The 20,134-nt window shown below is 37.0% G+C and overlaps 1 protein-coding gene across 10 annotated transcripts in view; it reads left to right on the top strand.

Moving 5' to 3' along the window:
* The window catches only part of CACNA2D3 (calcium voltage-gated channel auxiliary subunit alpha2delta 3), a 752,236-nt gene that overhangs the window by 580,166 nt on the left and 151,936 nt on the right, over positions 1-20,134 (top strand). For all 10 annotated transcript variants that reach the window (XM_045024490.1, XM_045024489.1, XM_045024494.1 and 7 more), the window contains exons 16-17: positions 558-632; positions 18,369-18,452. In XM_045024490.1, coding sequence (XP_044880425.1) covers positions 558-632; positions 18,369-18,452 — 159 coding nt within the window. The remainder of the gene's footprint in view (positions 1-557; positions 633-18,368; positions 18,453-20,134) is intronic.

Below are 20,134 nucleotides of genomic sequence, written 5' to 3'. Positions count from 1 at the left end.
CTTGTTCTGTGTATATAGAAGTAAACTTGAAATAATTTGGTAATGAAATATCCTCAACACTGTTGTATGTAAATATCACTGATAATAGGTCACCTCTTGTTCAGCCTACTCATGGGAGCAGTTCCATTGATATCAGTGGTTCCATTGATCTAATGCAGCCACTTGCACAAGTAGGGAAGCAGAACCCGGCTCCTCCTGTGCATTTGTGAGTTTACTAAATTCCAACATCCCTTCATTTTAGCACATAGTGTATCACATCACACCTGTTATGTTTTTCTTTTATAAATAATGTTTTAAAAAGTTCAAATCAAGTACGTAGGAATAAGTATCCGAGAAAGCAAAATGTATTTGTGACATTTTAAAATTGTGCTATTTACCAAGTTCACAAAATGTCAAGGATTGGTGCTTTGCATTCATTTTAATGAAATATTGTGTTGAGATAACGGTTATGAATGCCAGGTTTAAGCCGTAAACTACTAAATGTTTGGCTGCTTTTTTGTTTAAGAATTCACTCGAGACCAAGCTAATTAATACTCCTTTCTCATTTATTCTTACAGTTAGGTATTCATGGATATGCTTTTGCAATTACAAACAATGGATACATTTTGACACATCCAGAACTCAGACCATTGGTAAGAAAGCTATTTGTTCACTTATTTTATGCATTTATAGTTATTATATTTACTTAATGTGTGAAGAATATAATATTGGTAATGAAGATCAAAATATAATACCTCATGCCTGTGAGAAATGCCACTTTTGAACATAGGGTTGAGTATAAATGCTTAGTATATTTTACAGCATAATAGAAACAAATGTTAACACAAATAATTCCATGGTACATAAATATACAAGTTAGTCTCTAAAAGATATAAACCTCTGTTATATAGAATGGCAAACACCAAAATTGCTATAATTATGTGCATTTTACACTGAAATTGAATGCTCTATTACTATGTAATAACCCCTATTTGTCATTTTAAAGTGGATTCCAATTTAAAATATGTACAGAATTTAAAAAAAAAAAGCACATTTTATAGTCAAATAGGAACACAAGGGATTTTTAGTAAAATAGCAACAAAGTTCACCTTTATTTCCTTTGTCATCTTGTTTGCATTAATCGAAATAAGTAAAATAGAAGTGTCCATTATGCAAATATTTATCGACATAATACCCTGGAGAATAGCTTCGTTCTTGATTGCATCATTGTTTAGGAACAGTGCATACAAGTGTTCCATCACCATCAACCCTTAGTAAAACACTGGTGTTAATGAATTCACTCTAGTACACATGTGGATGCCATATGTATTTCTCTAGTAGGCACTTAGGGTAATATCTGATTTCAACAATATTTTAGTAGAAAACAGCAATATTAATTGGATGGCTAATTTCATATATAAATAAATTAGAATTATTGAAAAGTATGATTTATGAAGTCATTAGCACATCCTGCATTGTCAGTCAGCACAAACATTTTGTCTGTCTAACATTTGGATTAGGAATTACACACTCAATTAACATTTGTATTTGAGTTGATTGTTTCCTTATTTATTATTTGACTGGAGGAAAGCAAATGAAAAGATCAGCTCTGGAACTTACATGGGTGAATGGAATAGCTTTTTTCTCAGCAGCTTTTGGTAGAAGTGGCGAACTAAGCAAGGAGCAAGATGCACATTATAGTATCTTTAAAGGCACCCTAACAGAAATTTGCTCATTACATTTTTTTTTATATAGTAAGGAGGATTTCTCTTTCTTTAAAAGTACCTTGTACTTCCATCTGTTGTTCAAATTTGTAGTGTGTGTACCATATATGTAAACACAGGGATTGCTATAGTGGGTCAGTACCATGGTCCATCTAGTCCAGTATCTTGTCTTCAACAATTTGCAGCACTAGATGATCCAAAAGAAGGTGCAAGAAACTCCACAGTGGGCAGAAGTCTTGTAATCTGCCCAACCCCCACCCCCAGGAATGTCTCATCTTAATCCTTAGTAGATCTAGAGATTGTCTTAAATTGTGAAGTATAAGATTTTACATCTTTCCAATATTTTGTTAATATTAACTGTTATAACTGAATATCCTTCCTATTCATATAACTGTCTAATCCTTTTTTAATCTTACTAGCCTAAATGGCGTCCAGCAGCGATGAGTTCCACAGTTTAATTAAGGAAGAAACCCTTTTCTTGTGTGATAAAAACCTTTTATCAGTTTTTAATTTGCCACCTTTTAAATTTAATTCAATACCCTTTTTCCCTCACGAGAGAACAGAGCTCCTGATCAACCTTCTCTATACCATTCATTATTTGATCATATTTTCTCATGTTTGACTCCTTGCTAAATGAAACAATCCTAATCTTTTCAATCTCTCTTCATATAAGAGTTTTTCTATCCTACTCGTTCTTGTTGCCCTTCCCTGAACCTCTTCTGATTCTGCAGTATCTGTTTTGGAGATGCAGTGGCAAGTATTTCAGATTAGGCTGTCCCGTTGATATATATATATAATGGCATAATCATTTTTTCAGTGTTATTCCTCATCCTTGTCCTTACCCATTTTTACATCTTGTTTGCTTTTTTGACTGCAGTTGCACACCGAGCAGAATCTTTATTGAGCTGTTCACAGGGTTGACCAGGTCCCTTTTCTGAGGTGATATAATTAATTTAGAACCTTGTAAATAGAGCCCTGAAAATCTGCAGGTATCTGCTTTGTATCTGCGGCTATCTGTGGATAAGGATTGCCATAGACCATTTTTGTGGCTCTCAATGCAGATGCAGATACAAATTTTGTATCAACACCGCGCTCTGCAGCACACACTCACCTGAATGGAGCAGCTGTCACCCAGCCTGCTGGGCATTCTGGGAGTTGTAGCCCCCAGCTTGCTCTGAGGAAGGAGGTAAACTATAACTCCTGAAAGGGAATGAGCCAAGCACAGTTTTGAAGGTGGGGTTGTTCTTTAAATGAGCAGGCAGCAATAACTGCATGCGTTAGAGCCTCCGTAACTGCGTAGGGGTGTCTCACCACAGGAAGAGCAGGACTGCATAGAAGGATCCAGAATTGTAGCCTCCTGCCTGGAGCGAGAAAGGAGGTATGGCAGGGTCAGAGTGGGTGGCAGGGCAGGAGGTCTCTGGGGAGAAGTGGAGCCAGGGAGCGGTTGGGGACTTGACACAGCCCTGCATCACTGCTGCAGTGTCCTGTGGAGCTATTTAGAGCCCTGCAAATCTGCAGATATCCGCGAATATACACATCCGCGGATGCATCTATCCACAGACAGTTTTTGCGGATCGGATACGGATACACCTTTATGTATTCGCACAGGGCTCTACTTGTAAGATGTATGTACAATTTCATTTTTCTCCTCCAGTGTGCATTATCTTACACTTACCAACATTAAATGTCATCTACCATTGTGCTGCCCATTTACCTAGCTTGGTAAGATCTTCCTGAAGTACTTTAGTCTTCTATGCACTTGACTAACCCAAATAACTTTGTCTCATCTGCAGATGTTGCTACCTCCATGCTCACCCAATTTCCAGGTTGCTAATAAATATATAAAACAGCATCAGACATAGTCTGGACCCATGAGGCTGCCTGCTGTTCACCAAGATGAAAACTCTTTATTCCTATTTTTTGTTCCCTGACTCTTAGCCAGTTTTTGATCCATGGCAAAATTTCGCTTCAATGTTTGTTTTTTGGTTTCAATCTTGTTTTAAAAAATCTTGCAGGGTTTGAGCATGAATGTGAACTCTGCCTGGGAGGCAGCTTTAACATGTGCAGCTAACACTTAATTGGTTTCATTGGCCTTGGCTGCATTAAAGGGCTCGTAGCTTGATATATGTGAATTGGTCTTTAACCATTTTCTGCAGTGTATTTTGGATAAACAGAGTTTCCTCTGTATTGTTCCTGTACGTCTTCCTTTTCCACCTGTTTTTAGTTAACAAACCTTATTAACTGAGGAAGTTGCAAGAACATGTTTGAATTTAGCCAGGAATGCTAGTACAGTGATAAAGCACAGATCTTGTTCCTCATTATTGGAGTTGAACTGATAGAATTTCACATACACATGTAACGATGAACCAAAGAATTCTGTTCTACCCTATAATAAGAGGTTTGCATACTTTACTACTGTGGTCCAGCCCTCTCTCTCTCTAGAAATCAGCCAAATAATAGTGGTTAGGTTGGATGACAGTCAGGGTAGTTGATATTTTTTTTAAATTCAAACAATTTGCAACCATCAAGTTCTGCACATAGCTGACCTATATAACCGCATGATCTTATTATCATTGTCTGTGTCCTCCCTCCACCCATTTCCTCCCTTTGTTCATTACTCTTGTTGAATATTTGTCTCAAATTACACCATAAGCTATTTGAGGCGGTAATTGCATTTTTCTGTGTGTATGTATAGCACTTAGTATAATAGGGCAACGAACCTCACTGGGGTCTTTGGGCAATGCTGCAATATAGATTAGTAATAATGATGATGATCTCCTGTCTAACACATGTAGACTGAGGGTGAAATCTTGGCCCTACTGAAGTAAAGGGCAGAAATCCCAGGATTTCACCCAGCTACTTCTATAATGTGAAACAGCTATGCACATACTGTGTTGTCAGCTGTACCACACATTCCATGGCACCGTGGCAGATTTTTCATTTTTGGACTTGAGAACATTACAACAGACTAGCTGTGGGTTAATGAACGTTTTTAGCATTATCTCCTCTCCCCACTCACCACCTCCACTACCCACTCTCCAGTGTACGTATCTCATTGCAAAGAGGGAGTGGATGGGGTCAAAGCCATGAATCTACTGATCTGAGATAAGACTCAGCTCTCTTGGTGTCACCACATCCTCCCACCCTCAGCTTAACTCTGCACTGAAGATAAGATGATGCGGGAGGAGAGAGTGTAAGAGCAGTGACCTACTTCCCACCTGTCCTTGGTTCCCATCTTTCTTAGGGCTTCTCTACATGGTGGGATAATGTGCACTAGAGGGTGTGATTTCTAAAGCACACTTATGTGCTAAGCATTAATTGGTCCATGTGCACACTAAAGGTTCATAGTGCTCTTTAACGTAGTACCGCACTATAGTAAAGTGCAACAGGGAACCTTTAATGCAAACTAGCAAGTCTGTATGGACCAAACAATGCGCAGCATGTTAGTGCACTTTAGAAGTCGGACCTCCGTAGTCTGCATTACCCTGCTCTGTAGACAAGCCCTACGTGTCACCATATTAGTCCACATCTTCTTTGGAGCCTTGCAGCGGAAGGTAAAGGTGTCAGTGGAAATACTTATGGTGAAAGAGGCAAGGGAGGAGGAATTACTAGGCAAAAATTTTAAAAAACAAACAAACCCAAAACCCCTATGTGGAGATACATGGATGGAATGAGTGAAAGAGAGAGAGACTAGAAAGGGGGGAAATAAGAGAGAAGGTAAAATGAGAAAAAAACTCTTTGGTTAAATATTTTTATTAAATGAATTTAAATTTCTTTATTTTCTACATGTGTAGATTTGGAGGAAAGAAAATAAGAAGGCACTAACTAACTATTTAAGCATTTCTGTTACATTTGTGTTACTAATTGTCTGCTGTTGGTACAGTGCTGAAATAACTGGTATTCTGCTCTTATCAACTTTTTAGAGGTCGGGGGGAGGCAGGGGTGTTCCTTCTTTCGGAACTTATCACAGTCAGTATTTCCCTTTTCTTTGTGTATTGAAGTGAATATTTTGTTGAAGGTGTGATTCATTTTCTTGGATATGGCATCGGCTCCTTTAATTGAAAAGATGCTCTAAAAATGGAGGGAGGTGAGGTGAGATTTTCTGTTTGATAGGGTTCACCACCCTCTCTAGACAACCATCACTTCATCCTTGGTTCTTAAATAAACTTCTGAAGAGCATTTTTTTTTTGTTCCATGGAATGCACCTTGTGGCCTGTATTTTCACACAATACATTTGTATATTTTAAAGCCCCCCTACAAGAGTTTTAAAACATGCGCACCCGCACACCACCTTCCCATCCTCCTCCTGCAAAGTACTGACTTCAAACACTGTACTATAAATGATGTGTTATCCATTCTTTACGCAGTAGATTTTTAAGGAACAAATTGTAATGAAATCCAACAAGAGAGCCTAATGTAAATTAGTCTGGCAAATAGTGTTACCCACCTTTCTGAATTAAGTTGTGGCAGTATTTTTTAATGGGAGAAATGAATACATTACCATCAACACCCCTCTCACCACTGTACATCCTGGGTATATTTATCTCATTACCTATACAATCTTCCTTCTTTTTAAAATCAAAACGTTGGGAAGCGTGCCTGAAAGCTGTCAGCTGCAGTGAGCTCAATACAGTACGTTCAGTCTATCTTCCTTTCAGTTTTTGGAAGAATCTTTTTTAAAATCGGCATCCTGTAATCACTGCATATTGACAAACTTTCATTGACTGCAGTGGGGCTTTTGTTTATGCAATGATGGCTGGACTGGGCCATTATGGATGTAATTCTTTTTATAAGAAAATTACAATTATTGTGGGCCAAATCCAGGTCCCATTAAAGCCAATGAGGAAACTCCCTTTAACTTCATGGCAATCAAGATTGGGACATGCATGCAGGATTGGAATTAAATAGTTAACAGAGGATATTAGCTAAAACTTCTGCATAATTTGGGGTTACCTCCAATCATACATTGTACCAGCTGGATTCAAACTGGTTTAGATTATCATTAATTTTGTCTGAGATGATGTAATGCTACTATACTCATAGACTCCTGAGTGGCTAACTCCAATGAGCCATAGCTGTTGAATTCTGGAGTGATGTGGGAAAGAGAGGCATACTGTTTCTTGAGAAACTCCCTTTGCGGGTGCCTGAAAAGACAGGCAGGCTAGCAACAGCTGGGTTGGGGCGCGGGGGGGGGGGGGGGGAGGTTTGTAATATGTAAGGATTTTATCTTATTTAATCAGTATCTTTTGCCATTTAGCTTGGAGCCTTGCTAGCTACAATACGTCTACTGATTGGTCATGTTGGGTTTATATTTTGCAAACTGTTTTTTATTGTTTGTTGTGTCTCTTTATTTTCTCCCATTTGTTGAATAAATTTTACTTTCATTTAAGATAAGTGGAGTTTTTTGTGTAGACTGTTAGTGGGAACAATCACTGCTGGGCAACCTGCAGGGAAAGAAACTGATTTGTGACCTCTAGTGCTGCAAGGATGTCTTTACAGACCGTTGTGGTCATGCAGGGGAGCTGAATGGACTATTCCAGGAGGACTGTACCTGTGTTTAGTTACATTTCTCCACCAAAGGTTTTAAAAAGAGTTGAATAGTCCAGTTGTAGCTCTGAGAAACAGTTTTTCCCTTTTTTCCCCTTCCTATCCCACCTCTCTTGAGGCCATCTCTTATTTTTCATTCTCTTCCCGTGATGAATATTTTTTCTCTTTGGTTAAATTTGTTGTCATTAGCTCTGTCACACTAAACCAGGTCTTTCATAGCCAGTGCACCCACACTAGAAATACCAGGAGACATTGCCTTAGAAGAGGGCAGTATAGTATAGGAACAATGTAATTAGTAATAGATTTTCCAATCTTCTGCTCTATGTAGTTCTTATTGAGAATGTGCCTGTGTGTAGTGTTAAAATTCAACATCTTGTTGCTAGTTTTCTATCCATTTCATAATCCTTTGTTGTCTGAACACTGAGTCAGAAAAAATGCCCTTTCCAGTTCCCCTGTGGTTATAAACCAGTGATGAATTGAGGAAGAATTGCCATTAGGTGGCACCCTAGCACTGCCAAGTTCAGTACTCTTGCAGTGTGGGCCTCATGGGCACTGGGAATAGGCAGTACCAATTCTTTCCTTATTCGAAACAGATATGAATGCAACTTTGAATCACACCTGTTTTTAGTATGTTACATTTATGTAAAAAAGAGAAAGCTAAAAATGATATTTAATGTGTTTCTCTTGACTTAAAAATACAGTATTAGAATGCAGAAACAAATATCTACTGGATTTTTTTTAAAAGGCAAAAGGAAAAAAATTATATGTTTCCTTTTTCTGATATATTTAAGAGTGGCTTTTTGTACTGTAGTATGGAAAAAATAAATAGTGAGTACTTCTATGCTGAGAAAAAAATGTCCCTGTTAAAAAAAACTACTGAAATGGTCCAACACACTAGAGCTTACAGTTGTGAGACTTCAGTGTTTTAAATTATTCTTGTAGAATACTGTATATATTTATAAGGACTTGATACATTTTGCAAAGAAAAGCAAATAACATTCAGAATCAAAACTAAGGGGAAACCACTTTTGCAGACTGGAAGTTGAGTCACAGTTTTAGGAAAATCAAGATATTAATGCACTCTGCATGCAGTTTTGTTGTATACTGTATATAGGTTTGATGCAAACACAGTAGAATACAGTATAGTAATGTATTGAGAGTAGCTTCTTTGTCCCCCTGAAATTTACTTCTTTCACACCTCTTTCTGCCACTAATCTCTGTTCTGAGCCAAAAAGGACAACATGTTAAAAAACAAACAAACAAACCCATAAAAAACAACTATATGAAACTAAACAAATTGTATCATCTGCTTTCTTTAGCAAATAATATCCTTTTCTTGGCTTTGTTCCCTTTCCATTCTTTATTCTTGTTCTCATAATGGTCTAGTGTCATTATTCTTTCATATACATTTCAAGTTTTTCAGGGCTGGGAGAGAGTCTATTACTAATTGTTATTTATACTTCAGTAGTGCTAGGCACTGTACAAACACATAGCAAAAAGATGGCCCCTGCCCTATGTGTCTGTAAAGCTCATACACACTATGATATTTAATCTATACATCCATATGTAATATACAAGGTGATATTCATAGACAATTGGAAGCTTTATTGGGTGAAATAATCTCTTCCCCTCCCAGAACTGCTGTACAGTTTTACAAACATTGTATAGCTTCATTTCACTTGTGGGTGCAACAACCCCTTATCTACTGGTGGGGTGGGGGTGGGGAGGAGAGAGAGAGAGAGACCCCCAAGGGTAAAGTGTTTTGGGAGTCTTCTGGATGAAAGTGCCACATATGTGTAAGGCATTACTAGTTATTGATGGGGATAACTCTCCAAATCTGATATAGACCAATTTAAATCAGGAGTAACTTCATTGACTTTATTTGTGCAAATGAGATCAGAAGTAGATCTTATCTGTTTTGTTAGTTTGTTTTTTATTTGGGCATCTCTATAAGATCACTGCTGTCTGTCATTTCCATTACAAATCCTTATTTTTTGTAATGAGTGCAGAATTTTACTTTGCATAACAAAGTTGTTTTACTTCTGTTTAATCATTAACAATTTCATATTTGTATGAACCTAGGAATCATTGATTTAACAATAAATACATTTGATTTTGCTCCTTTTATTTAGGTTTTTCAAGTCAGTGTTAATTGGCTTACCATAGTCCTTATGGATTCTTGAAATATGCACACCCGAGGAAAGATTTCTATCCTATTTACACTTATCCCTTTATATTGTTATTTTTATTGATATTCAGTGAGCACCTCCATTGTGCTAGACACTGTCAACACACAGGAAGACATAGTGCTTATCCTGAAGAACTTAGTCTATGAAGACAATTGACGTATTAAGGGCTGGAGAGAGGATTACAATTGAATTATATACATTTTTATAATAATTAAAAATATACACCTCAACTATACCTGATTATCCCTCAGCCTAGCCATTACTGGTTAGCTAGTTTTTGTAGAGTCACAGGAGAAATGGTTCTTGAAGAGAAGATGGAGGGGTTACAGAGAAATTCAGGAAGGTCATTTAATTTGTAGTGGATACTGTTACTCTGGGCTTATACCTGTGTAACTGTCTTATCTGTCTATTTTAGGGATTTGTACTGCTGCCCATCACCACAGTATCTGAGCACCTTCCACGGAAATTTGATCACTAGTAGTGAAGTCCCTAGTGGACTGCATAGAATCTCTGGCTCTTTTCCCTTGTAATTGACATCAGAATCTGGGCTGTTGTTCACAAAAGGAATGAATTGTGCTTTATGGAATGGAATAAACTAACAAAATTTCATTTGGGGGAGGAGAGTCTCTTAATTTCTCTGTTTTTCACAGATGACTACATACAGTATTGAATTGAGAAGCATCATATTCTGCCCTTTTATTTTTGCTAAATTTGAGATTATGAATGTGTCATGGCTCATAGATAAATCCTACATAATCCATGATGACTTAGAATTTAAATACTGCTGTACCAGAGTTTCAGTTTCTTACTCGGTTTTGACTAAGGATTTTATAACATGTCTAAGTTTAAATCAAACTGTTCTATTCTCAAGGGGAAACTGAAACTCACTCTTAGCTTTAGCTCAGGAATGCTAGCAATGATGGTATTTGGAATGGCTATACATAAATAATGTTTTCTATCATTGCAATATGTAGTCTAATTGATAAATTGCTTTCCTCAAAATGATGCACATCTTTATGTAATTTATTTTAAAGATTGGTCCTAATAGGGGAAGGTATATTCAGGAAACAAAGGCTATACATGCACTATAAACCCCTCACCTAAATATGTTGGCAGTTTGGCTACTAGAGTAAGTCAATGAGTTTAAATTAAAACATTAAATGCCATGATATATTGTATATAGCTAAAAGACCTGTGTATTTAAAGATTGCTAAACTAGTATTAAGTCTTTCAGAGCTGTAAATTCTGGGAAAATTTGTTTCTCCAAATATAGAAAACAGAAAAATCCAAGTCTCAGAGGAAACATTAATGCCCCACTTAAGCAGTGTTAGCCTTTCATAAGCAGCAAATCTCATTCCTCTCTGGGGAGTCCCTCCTGGAACGTAAGATAACCTACACTTACCCTTGCTTTATTCAGAGTCCGTAAAACTCTACAGCTGCAGCTGACAGCAGAATATTTAAATGATATGAACAGTGTAAATGCCTCGTGTTCATTTAAATAACTGAAAAATTCAATCACTTGAATGCCAATGATTATTCCTATTGGAGTTTACATTTTTAAAAAGACAGCATCTGAATCCCTGTGAGAGCATTAAATTGCTATCTAATTAGCAGTTCTAAATTACATATATTTAAAAGATAATTAAAGGTTTGCAGGCTGTTCGAATAACTGGTTGTACATATAAATGAATCACTGGAAATTTGTTAGTAATATGCAAAGGTTTCTTTTATTCTTTGCTTTCAGCTTTGAAGTTAGGTAAAACCAAGCTCGTGGGTTTAAGTCTGGTAGTGTTAAGATAAAGGCAGATGTTTTTAATTATTTCAACTGAAACCCAAAATAATTATAAGCAGCTGTCAATTTTACATAATCCCAAATAAGGTCCTGAGAATACAAATAAAATTGTAAACCTAGGGTTGTTTTTTTTTCAGTGAAATGAATCAAATACATGTCACTTTACTAATCAACTCTGATCCAGCTGATGATATGATCTAAAACAATGTACTGTTCACCCAGTCTCGGTAGGCATGTGACATAAAGCTGTGTTCTGTTTCTTTGGTTCCACCTTCCCCTGTACTATTTTCATATTCTCCATGTCATCAGTTTAGACATTTTCTGTACTATTTGTAAAACACACACATATGTATGTCTTTGAGTTGGCAGAAACCTTGAACACAGGTATGGCATAAAAATGATTTTCTTGCATTACTTAGATGGAGGAATCTTATTGTATAGGACACATCAATTTGCCCCTACTATTTTCTTGCTTGAAAAATGAAGGTTGTATATTTCCTGCTCTCCCCCCCCCTGCACTTCTCTCCACACACACACGCACCATTTTAAGTAACATGGCTACCCTTGTCAGCTTTTGCAATATGGCTGGAAATTTTACAGTATGGCAGTTTCTCACTGCCAGCTGGCATGAATGATCAGTCAGAAATAACTGGTCTTCATTGCCAACCATAACCTAAGAACTTCTGGATTAACGTCTTAAATAATAGACTTTATGTGTGAGTCTTTCTTTTGAAAGGGAAGTTCTTTTTCATTTGTCAGAAAGTAAAGAAGTCACATTCTCTTAATCTTAATCCTAGGAGTTTCCTTTTACAAGCACCTTTTATGACTGAACATCTCCAAGTGCTCTACAAATCCAGGGTCCAACAGAGCTCAATAAAAGATATTTCAAAGTCACAAAATAAATGCAGGACACAAAGCACAAGTACTACAAGAGACAAATCAGAACCATATAGGTAGGAGAAAATGCAAATGAAATAAATGGCTTAAAGGCCAGACAGCAGAGATTTAAATGGAGAAGGGATGCAGCATCACACTCTCATCCCTCAGCGGAGTGTTTCAGGGCAGTGCAGTGCATATTAACAGAGCACTTAGTCTAGGGTGACCAGATATCCCGATTTTATAGGCTTTTTCTTATATAGGCTCCCATTACCCTCCACCCTCTGTCCCGATTTTTTGCACTTGCTATCTGGTCACCCTAGCTCAGTCCTCTTGCATGATTTAATGTAAACGGGTGGAACAGGAAGGTATTTTTTCCAGACTTAAGGTTATGAAATCTCTCTTCAAACAATCCCTCCTGCCTTCTTCTCATTGTTAATAATCCTCATACTCACCTTTTCCGAAACTGTTTTCTCTGGGCTTGTCTTGTGTTTGTCCTGTCTTATGGAGACTGTAGGCACTTCAGGGCAGGAAAATTGTCTCATCTGTGACCCAAATGCTGAGAGCCCTACATTGTGGCTTTTCCCTCAGCCTATACTTGGAAGAACTACCATTGGAGTTTGCCATTAGATGGAGAGAAGAGGGACTCATGGGGTCTCCACTTACTTATATGGCACAATGCAAGAGCCTGCCACAGTGCCTCCATTTGGGGAAGTGAAGGGACTAGTCCCCCATTGCAGGAACATATCACTCAAAGGGATCAAGGAGGACAGAGGCTGTGTACCACGACCATGTGCACAAGCCCACAGAGCAGGCAGGCCACATTTGAGGGAGTAATGGCTGAAATCGTCTGTGCTGTTTTAAAGATTGGCGCTCCTGGGCAAGCTCTCTGCACACCAAGCAATAATTCCCTACTTGGGTCAGTGGCTGAGTAAAGTCCTCAGCTACTAGCCCTCTGTTTGTTAAGCATCATGGGAAATTTCAGTGCTATATGAGTTCCCAATACAACAGCGAGGGTCTTTCCACTGAGTGTAGTAATAGGCATTGCATAAGACCATAAATTATTTTTAATGGTAATGTCTAGAACCTTAGAGAACTAACAACAATAACCCAGCTCTCCAGAGAACTACTACAGTATGTCTGTAATGTCTGAGTTTCCTAGTAACTTAAAAACCCGTATGGAAAAGTCTTACATAAGATAGTAAATAATTTTTATATTTTTTTTTAAAAAAAGCTTATAGTGTAGTTTAGAATGATATATTATGGCTCAATATAACTGCATATCTATAGGTCTATAAAATCTCATTGTTTGGTCACTTCTATAGGATCCCAGGTCATTAAAGCATTTACACACATGCTTAAGCCCATATCTATTCATCAAACCATTTAGGCACAAGCTTAACTTTAGGCTCAGGCTAAAGTCCCATTGAGTTCAATGGGACTTAAATATATGCCAAGCGTTAAGCATGTGCCTAAATGCTTTGGAGAACAAAGATGGACTTTTGAATCAGATCCTTGATGCTTAGCATAGTTCCCATAAATCCCTATCAAATTTCTATAGAAATATACTGATTTCATATTAAATTCTGTAGTGTTTGTCCATAAGGGTGTGAACACAACAGACTTATGATAAATTTTTAAATTAGAAATTTTCCTTCTTTTCATGATTGCTTACCTTTTATGCCTGAATACTTCAGCCAGCGAGAAATTATTTCTGCCATTCTAGTCTTTGGAATTTGGTCACAAAATGTATTATTTGCTACAGTACTTTTCCATTGAGAATTCAAGCAACAGTTCCCTGCAATACACTGGAACTTCAGAGGGTACTATTTCAGTCGTTTACTCTCCTCCACTACTAGCCATTATACAGATGAAGCATGTATCTACTAAGTTCCCATCATTTTAGACCAGAGATTTTCAGTTGTTAAGACACCACTCACTCCCTCTTGAATCAGATTGCTACACTGTGGCTTTATAATCACATGGCAAGTCATGTTAAATAAAGATGTTGCCTAACCCATAGGGGACTTCTCAGGAAAAAAAATCAAAGCATAGAGCTTAATAAGGGCACATATAAATAGTTTTATACTTGGCAGCAAAAGTGACGTAAAAATCTTCAAGCAGAACACCTCACACATTGTTCATGAATCATCAAGTATTAAAACAGTTTGGCCAAACCTCAAATAAAAGACACTGATTAAGATAAAGGTCATTATAATTACCAAAGGAAGTGGTTACCTATTTTATTCAAAAAGACACTGATTAAGATAAAGGTCATTATAATTACCAAAGGAAGTGGTTACCTATTTTATTCAAAAATATGAGCTCTTGTGAGAGAGGTTTTTAATTTAAAAGGTGATTAAGAAGTCCAGTGTACTATTCAAAATGTTGGGTTTTTTTTTAAATTGCAGCATATATCCTTCATTTTGCAGGTGTTAATTCACTAAATAATATCACCACACGTTTTGTGGTTTCCGAAAACTGGATTAACAGTGCCCAGTTTAAATCTAGCTCTTTCTTGCATGCTCTGAAATGAAGCTAATTTGGTAGAATTCCTAGTTTCCATCTTTCCTAGTGTGTATTTTACTATTTTGTTTCAGTGTATTACAGTATGAATAACCTTGCAAATGGGTTTGGCTCCAGACTTCAATGAGTATTTTATATTTCAACAGAGTGTGTCAGACACAAAAGTAAAGATAGGTTAAATTCAGTAGAAAAAGAAAATATATGGATGAATTACATTTTGTAAAAGAGATATTTAAAGAGATAAATTGACCCCAAGCCTTGCTTTCAGTATGTAAAAACTACTCTTAGGGAGATGTTAAATACTAAAATTAGAAAGGAACTAGAACAGAGTAGATAGACAGTTTGTGAAGTTCTAAATATACTGAAGAGAAGTATTATTAACTGCTCTATAATCTGTCTATCCATCTTTCTGTATTAGGCCCCAATTCTGCAAATAGTTACACAGATGTGTAACCTTGCTCATACGATAGTGTCTTTGCAACTAGTCAAATATGCAAAGTTATACACTTGCACAAGTGTTTGTTGGATTGAGTACTTCAGGTCATATGCTGGCCCTATGGAAGTCAATAAAAGTTTTTGTGTTTCGTCTAGCACAGTAATTATAGTAGTATCTAAGGGTTTCCCATATCTGCATGGCAAGGAGAAATGTGTGAGTAACTTGGTTTTTTGGTGGCCATACCAAAGAGTATATAAAAGCAATTAATTTCAGGTTGCCCTAACACAAAACTTTTTGAATTTTTTGGTGAACTGAAAACGGTGAAAAAATTCCATTTTGAGTCAGATTAAATGCTTTATTAGGGATGCAATGAAATGTTCATTTCATTTTCAAGTTTTTACCTTTTAATATTTTTAATACAATTGAAGTAAAATTCAAAAGTCATTTTGAATCCAAAAGTAAAAATGTACCCAGTTAAAATGTCACAACAAACTATCTAGACCCTTTCAGAATTCTGGGGTTCTTTTTGCAACTGAAAGAATTCAGTGAGTTTTACAAAAATTAGCAAAATGCTTTGGTGGACCTAAATCTGTATTTTTCACTGAAAAAAAATTAGTCAAACAAGTTCTGCCCAGCTCTTATCGTGAGTTCCCTGCTGGATGTGAGGGAGGTTTCTGCTCTTCTTCCTTGCATGGCTATATGAAACTTTGTTTGAGATACACACTTTTGTTTTTACTTGTAAGTTTTGAATTTTTGAACACTTATCTTCTGGTTGTTAACAAGTCCCACTGTGGTTCAGTTCACTGTATAGTTCATACTTTGGATATGTGTGCTCTCAGGACTCTTTTTCCACCTCTCTTTGATTGCATGTTACGTTTAAATAAAACATATGAAAACCATAGGGTTAGTATGAAAAAAAAAACCTCCATAAACAATATGATATAGTTGGGTTGCCTCATATTTGACAGCACAGTTCTATCTTCAGACACATGAGCACAGCTCCCTTTGTCTTCAGTAACAGTTCTCACATGTGTGTGAGAACAGAATATACCCCAGAAAGTCTTAAATGTATGTAAGGGCTTTTCTACAGCATGCTTTAGTCCACATCAGAGGGTGTGAATTTTAGTCTGCCTTACAGTGTTATGCATTAACTGACCCATGTGGACTCTGCTGGTGCACCCTAAAAGTTCCGTAGTTCACCTTAACGTAGTACTGTTGGAAAGAGGACACACTAGGGAACTTTTATTGTGCACCAGCAGCGTCTACACAGGCCAGTTAGCGCAGGACACATTTGTGCTGACTAAAATTTACACCCGTCTGGTGCAGACTAAGGCACGGTGCAGACAAGTCCTAAATAAAGATATAATGATATATTGACAGTAGTTCAGGAGTCATTCCATGTTTGCTACACCCAAATTATCCTACCTCATGTCTAACTATGTAGTATTTGGCAACGCTCAGTATCTAAAGGTCTGTCTGCACACAATTTTTTGTCCGAATTTAACTAAATTCATTGAAAAAAATGATAATGATTTGAGTAAAGTTGTGCAACCTCATAATATGGACACAGTTATACCAGTATAAAGATGTTTTTATATCATTATTAGCGTGTTTTGAAATACCTTTATATTGGTATAACTGCATCCACACTAGGGGATTGCAAACTGAGTGTAAAACTGTGCAAAAACTAAGCCCTCAACTTGTGAAGTGACCTTAGACTAAAGCTTTCCACAGAGGACCTGGCAAGTGTTTGTCTTACTCAAAAAGAATAATGAGAACTGATTCAGGAAGTAATCAGATGTGGCCTCTCAAAAGTACTGCCCATGGGAATCATTGGGGGAGCCAAATCGCTGTGAGCAGAAGTAAGAAGGCAGAGCAGCATTGTGATCTACTACTGCGCAGTGTTTACAACTCCACCCCTCCCCCAGCATCTCTGTGGTAAATACAGTCTGACAACTGATCCCCTGGAAGAAATATGCAGCCTCTCCAGAAGGAATTACTTCTCTGACATCTCTATTTTTTAAATGATTCTGAGACTCCAAAAAAAGACCATGAGTTCAATATCCAGTTCCTTTAACTTAGAATAAAATGCATGAGACTAGAAGTTTGTTTTAACCTTGAAGAAGGAAGGCATCACCCCTGAAGATTAGGCTTAGTGCAAGTGTGTGTTCACCACAAAAGATGACTGAAAGTTCCTGCCTCTGCAGTCTGTGTGGTGGAGGGGCCATCATTCCAAGCCTGCAAACTTACAAACTCGATTCCAGAACTGCCCAAGACCTCCCTGTTTCTCTGACCACTCTTGGTAGAAAGATTTGTGTTTTTTTCCTTTTAGCCATTATAAAAAGTAAAAGGCCTAGAAAATGAGTCTTCAACATTTTAAAGCACACAAACATTGTCAGCAAAATGTATGTGTGTTTCAAATATGTTCCCATCAATTCACTGAAAACCATATGGATTAATTTATCCACTTAGAGAGCTGGGAAATCACACACCCTCTTGCTCCATACCTCAAGATGTTTGTTCTTAAACTAGTGAGGTCGCAGATTTCTGATGTTCAGCAGAGGGCAGAATTTCCTATATTATAAACACCCCATTTGTCATTAAAGATGTTTACTTAAAATGTGAGATTTACAGAGTAACAATGGCTGTGCTGATAAAAACTATAACTTGCCATTATTAGTATATTAATTTCTTTTTCCTATTAAATCATAGATAAAATGTAATATCAGCAAATATTAACACCAAGCTTCCCGAGACTCACAGCTTATCTTGTTTAAAGGGAAACATGTAAACATTTTGTTGATAAGATCGTAGGAAATATAACTTCCTGCCTGACTGAAAGCTAGTTTGGGACACTTAGTATAAACTTTGAGATCAGGGCTTCTTAGTTTCCATATGGTTAGTAATGTGTGGAAGGTATCATTGCCGAGTTGATTATAAAAGGTGGCAAAGAGAACAAACTAATTTATTAGGAGTATTACTTTCCCCACATTTCTAACAGGGGTCTGACATTAGAGTCATATACAGAAAGGAGAATTCTGCCTGAAGAAAAGATTTGCATTGCAGCATACGAGTCCTGTGTATTAACATATAATAAGCAGGTTTTTTCAGTTCACAGAAAATGTTTGAGCATTGTTGTGCTTCACTTTATATTAATTAAACCACATATTGAAAATGTATATTGCATCTAACCAGTATCCATCCAGCAACTCTTAAAATCATCTGACATTGGATCTTTGTGTAAGTAAAACATAACATGCCTCATGTTTTAATTTTTAAAATTTTATTTTGAATGCTAGTATGAAGAAGGAAAAAAGCGAAGAAAACCCAACTACAGCAGTGTTGATCTTTCTGAGGTTGAGTGGGAAGACAGAGATGATGTGGTAAGTGATTTGTTGTATCCCACTACTGTACTTGATAACTGTTCAAGTAGTCAGCAAAGAGGCCACCTAACTGCTCCAGAGACTAGGCCCTTTTTACCTAATTAAGAATTTTATTTACCCTCTTATTTTGTATTTATTATTTCTTTATTTCATATATGCATATTTCTGTCTCTCTGTATCATCTGTAAAATTCATCACCTAATTTTCATATTCTGTGCATTCTATTATGAACCCCAGTGGCTCTGTGCTGGTCACCAGGGATCAGAACCTCTGTTCAGGTCTGGCCCACCTATGAGATCAAACTGAGAAATCTGGACCAGATTTTGACTGCTCCACCTCTCTGGAGGAGCTCTCTTGGCTCATGCTGCCCTTAGAAATAAAAAGAACAAACTAAACTAAATTAAAAAACAAACAAAAACAGATGCTGGGGTCTGTTTAGATCACAGAAGCTAGAATGGAGCCCCTATCAATGATTTACACCTAACACCTAATTTCAGGTTTGAAGAACATCATACAAATCAATTCCTTCTATCCTCACCTGTGCCATGCACAAGATCCCTCCAAATATTACCCATATTTCTCTATCCACTCTGTAGTTTACCCTCTGTCCCATTCTTAGTTACCTTGCAGGCTTAGTCTTTTTTGCAGTACTGTATCAAAAGCTTTCCTTATGTGTATGTCCATGGCTTAACCTTTGCCTGGTCCTTCTCTTACTTCCTCAATAAATCTGATTTGTTAGGCATGATTCATTTTGTGTGAATCCATGCTGACTGTCCTTGATTAAATCGTAACTTTCCAGGTGCTCCCCTTTCTGTCCCTGTTGCTTAGTTTTTCCCATAACTTCACCACCGCCAAAGTCATGCCTGCATGTCTGTGTTTTCATAGATCTTTCCTAGATTCTTTCTCAAATATCAGTAGCTTCTCTTGAGTCCCTCATACTTCTACTGTTTCAGAGGGGTTTTGAATGCACACACTGAAGGTTTCCCATATTTACTTTGTCATGTCCTTCTGAAATCTGGGATGAATCACATACATCTTCTCCAGGAGTTTTGTCAGACTTCCGATGTACTAATTTCTCGATCCCTTTTCCGACATAAGTCTATATTTTCTTTTCTCAGTTGCAAAATATATATCGGTTTCTGCCACTGCCCATTCCCTCTTTTTGTGAATAATGAAACAATTCATTTGTTTTTTAGCAATATCTTTCTTTCCTGTTGATAGATTGTCCTCATTGTCTCTCAAGAGGCCATACTGTCTCCATATTTGAGTTTTTGTGCTGACTTTACATGAAACCTTTCTTATTTTTTATGTCACCTAGTGCATTTTTCTTTGCCTTCAGTGTGTAAAATTTCCTCTTCATGTTTTCATATTGTCTAAATGTCCTTCTGTAATCTCTGAAATCCTTCATGTTTTCTACATTGCCTTTTTCTTATCCTTGATTACATATCACTCTACCTAATTTATCTACGACTAACTGATGTTTTTAAAAATATATTCCCAATGTACAAGTTTTATTAGTAGACTGAACATGCATCCTTTTAGGCATTCATGAATCTCTCTTTTTTGTCATATTTACCTTTTTTTATCCTGTTTTGATTCCACCCAGTATTTCCTGTATAATTCTATAATTTCTTCTAGTTGGTTTATACAGTTTTATTTCCTCATTTGTGCTCTCACTTTAG

Source organism: Mauremys mutica, chromosome 7 (genome assembly GCF_020497125.1).
Source record: "Mauremys mutica isolate MM-2020 ecotype Southern chromosome 7, ASM2049712v1, whole genome shotgun sequence".
Taxonomy (NCBI): Eukaryota; Metazoa; Chordata; order Testudines; family Geoemydidae; genus Mauremys; species Mauremys mutica.
This window is presented reverse-complemented; position numbering and strand designations above follow the sequence as displayed.